Consider the following 3551-nt stretch of genomic DNA (forward strand, 5'->3'; position numbering starts at 1 on the left):
ATGGCGAGGAGGCTTACCGAGTCAATACCATCCTGGACTCCCGACGCCGGAACGGTCGCCTACAGTACCTGGTCGACTGGGAGGACTATGGTCCCGAGGAACGGTCCTGGGTGCCCGCTGAGGACATCTTGGATCCTTCCCTCACCACGGAGTTCCACTCTACTCACCCAGATCGACCAGCCCCCCGTGGAAGGGGAAGGCCCCGGCGTCGGTTGCCTCCTCGCGCCAGGAGGCGCTCGCAGGGGGGGGGCTCTGTCACGAACGCGGTCTCTGTGGCTCCCCCTGTCCCGCACCAGCGGGAACCTTCACCGGAGTTTTAACTACATTACCCATCATCCCGTGCCTGGGGCTCGCCACTTCCGGTTCCGGGTCTCTCAGTTCACTTCCCCTCTGGCGGCCATTTTAGCGTGCCGCGCCGGCACGTCCGTTGCGAAGTTTTGTTTGGTTATGCCTTCAATCCTGAGCGTTTTCTCATCGGACTGCCTTTCTGTTGCCAACCGGACTGTTAACGTTGTGTGTGATCTTTTGCTGCCTGCCTTTTGTCGACCCACGCTATTGTCTCGGATTATTGTGTTTGCTTGCTGCCGGCCCCGACCTCTTGCACGGACTATAACTATCCCTCTGGTTTTGCCTTCACCACAACTGTCTGCCGTTGACGACTTGCGCCTGTTTACTCTGTTGGATTTAATAAAGCTGTTGCAAATGGATCCTCCGTCTCACGATTCGTCCGTAACCGCGTCACAGGTGAGTACATTCTTGCAAGCCCATGTTTCTGTCAGTAATTAGTTTTATTAAACAAATGAATATTAATTTGTGTGTGTGTATGCGTGTGCTTCCCCCTTATGATCCAGAAGTTTGGGAATGAAACTCTTCTACCACATGATCTTCAGAGGAAGTGAGTTTTCATGAAGGACATACTAACATTAAATTATTTTTAAAGGAATGTTCACAGTATTTGTCTTCCATGTTTTTAATTTGATTAAATACCAGACAAAACATGTGTCTTCTGACATAATCTTTTTTCTTTTTCTTTCCCCCCAGGTGATCCAGTTCATTCCTGGCAGTTTGGAGGAGGACTGCTCTTTATCTGCTGTGTCTGTCACTTCTGGTGCAGAGTAATGGACCTTTTGTTGTATGTTTTGGTTTGACTTATTACACTAATATAGCTAGAATTCAGAATTAAAATACATGTGTTTATCTACATATTATCAGAGCTACAGTGGTGCCCAAAATTATTAGAACACCAGTATTTTGAACAGCTAAAAAAAATCATTTTAGGCCCCGATCACACCGAACATGTTTTTTTAGGTCTGAAAACGCGAGGCGCACCACACTGCTTTTTTTTTTTTTTGTGTGTTTTTTTTTTACATTGCTAGGCAACCATCAAATCAGCAGTCCTGTCAGTCTAATCAAAGGATTATAGCATGAGCGCTCTAAAATCTTTGGTTTTTGCTGTTAAGTAAACTGTCATATTAGCAAAAACCTTAAATACAGCTCCTGGTAACCCGCAAAGTTTCTCCTCCGTCATTGCAGTCTCCGGACTTTCTAAGCAACGGTAAACTTTCTTCACCACAACGGAAGGCCCACCTCTCCATTCATACGATTGGACAATGGAAAAAAAACACAATGACGTCAGGCGCTTTTCTGCTCAGAGTTGCTTTCTTTTTTTTTCAACTTCAGGCGTTCAGAGCCGGCAAAAACGGGTGGCACAGCAAGTGGTTAAAACACGAGGCATCCGGGGCGCATAAACAGCGTATGTAACACTCACTGCCAATAGAAAACAATTAAAAGAGGCACCTCTCACTGCAAAAAAAATGTGTTCTGTCTGATCGGGGCCTAAGTCAGTTATTTCTATCTTTTACTGTAGTGTGTCAGTAGGAAATATAAGTCCAAGCATTCATTTTGCCATTAAGTGTAATCGGTGAGATTTGGTCCGACAACAGCCAGTGCTCCACACAGAGATCTGATCTCATCATCTAAATCCAGACTAAATCCGGAAGAACTGTGGCAACATTTCCAAGGTGCTTTTTCAATTAACTTATATTTACTAAATTAAATCAACATTTGGTGTGACCATTCCTTGCATTTAAAGCAGCTTTTGCCCTAGGTAAACTTGCACATAGTTTTTCAGGTAGCTTTGCAGGTAAGTTTCTTCAAGTGTCTTGGAGACGTTGCCACAGTTCTTCTGGATTTAGTCTGTCTCAGTTTGTTTTGTTTCTTTATGTCATTCCAGACAGACTGGATGATGATGAGATCAGGTCTCTGTGTGGAGCACTTGCTGCTGTCATACTCACTGAATTATTACAATTAATGGCAAAATTAATATTTGGAAATGTTTTTAGCTGGTGAAAATACTAGTGCTCTAATAAGTTTGGACACCACAGTATATGGAGCCCACAGGAATCAGTAGAATATTGTGGATTAATATAACATATGTGGAAAATACAAGATACAAAGCTCTCAGCAGACAGCACAAATTGTTTACCTTTGTCCCATCTCAAAGGTAAAATTATGACCTCATCATGAGAGTAACCCGAACTGGTAAGACAGAAATGCAATTCCTCCTGGGGGCTCTGAAGAACTGTTTATGAAGAATTCATTGATGATGTAAATTTACATCTGAAATATAAAATAGTTTTTGACTCAATCTTGACAATTGTGTAGATGTATCATTTTTCTTCAGTTTTAAGTTGAATATACTGTATTTAATTCAACATTTTGATGAAACTGGTCTGTTCTTCATCAATACAGTATTTTAAATTTTTGATTTATATGGCATTTGTACAGACTTTGTATTTTGTCTTCCAAGTTCCAAATAAAGCTGTTAATTTTCCATAGCATATTGAGTATGCTTTGACACTTTATTAAGGGTTTTTGATTGTAATGATTTGTAAAATAACAGTGTATCTCTGTAGAACATTTAGTGCTTTCATTGTAATAATCTAGGAAAAATCTGTAAAATAAGGGTTTTACAGTGAAAAAAGTCCTGTAAAAAAAAAACAAAAAAAAAAAAAACGGTCAAATAACTGGCAGCTACATCTGCCAAACAAAAACCGTAAAATTAGAGTAAAATATCGTAATTGAAACAAGAAAAAAATCTGTAAAAAAAAATCTTTCTCCATTTCAATCCCATAATGCACCTTTTTAATTGAAAACGCTCACTTCGCTGCGCTCACTACGTGCCAGTGGAAACGCACAGTAAACGCCTTCTGAGACGGTCTAGAAAGTCTCTTTTCATCACCATAATTGGTGGATATCTAAAATATAAAAATAAGGAGACGCCTAAAACAGGCCCGATGTCCGGCCTGCATCTGAAATATGACATAAAAATTGGGCCTAAAAACGTTGAGGCCCGTCAGGCTCGGGCTAAAATGCAGGGCTCTAGACCAAGTCACCACTTTAGTTGAGGGGCCACAAACATGATGAAGTCATGAGAAGCTAATGCTTACTTAATGATGACTGTTGAATTTGGATGTCAACAGAATTCAAGTCCTATGTACTGTGATTGGCCAGTGTTGGGGTCTGGTCACCACTTTAGCTGAGGGGCCACA

The 3551-nt window shown here is 41.5% G+C and overlaps 1 protein-coding gene across 1 annotated transcript; it reads left to right on the forward strand.

The window, feature by feature from the left end:
• On the forward strand, positions 1 to 1225 carry LOC127160941 (uncharacterized). The gene is made up of 3 exons (XM_051103576.1): positions 1 to 744; positions 855 to 895; positions 1042 to 1225. Exons 1-3 carry the CDS (start codon positions 1 to 3, stop codon positions 1043 to 1045), a joined length of 789 nt encoding a protein of 262 aa, XP_050959533.1. The 3' UTR covers positions 1046 to 1225.
• The last annotated feature ends 2326 nt before the right edge of the window (positions 1226 to 3551 follow it).

The sequence above is a fragment of the Labeo rohita genome, unplaced genomic scaffold (assembly GCF_022985175.1).
Source record: "Labeo rohita strain BAU-BD-2019 unplaced genomic scaffold, IGBB_LRoh.1.0 scaffold_500, whole genome shotgun sequence".
In the NCBI taxonomy this organism is placed as follows: domain Eukaryota; kingdom Metazoa; phylum Chordata; class Actinopteri; order Cypriniformes; family Cyprinidae; genus Labeo; species Labeo rohita.

Bases quoted from the DNA above. Each gene is read 5' to 3' on its own strand.
- LOC127160941 (XM_051103576.1), top strand. From the start codon at position 1: ATGGCGAGGAGGCTTACCGAGTCAATACCATCCTGGACTCCCGACGCC. The intron at 745-854 runs GTGAGTACATTC...ATGATCCAGAAG, and splicing joins CGTCCGTAACCGCGTCACAG to TTTGGGAATGAAACTCTTCT.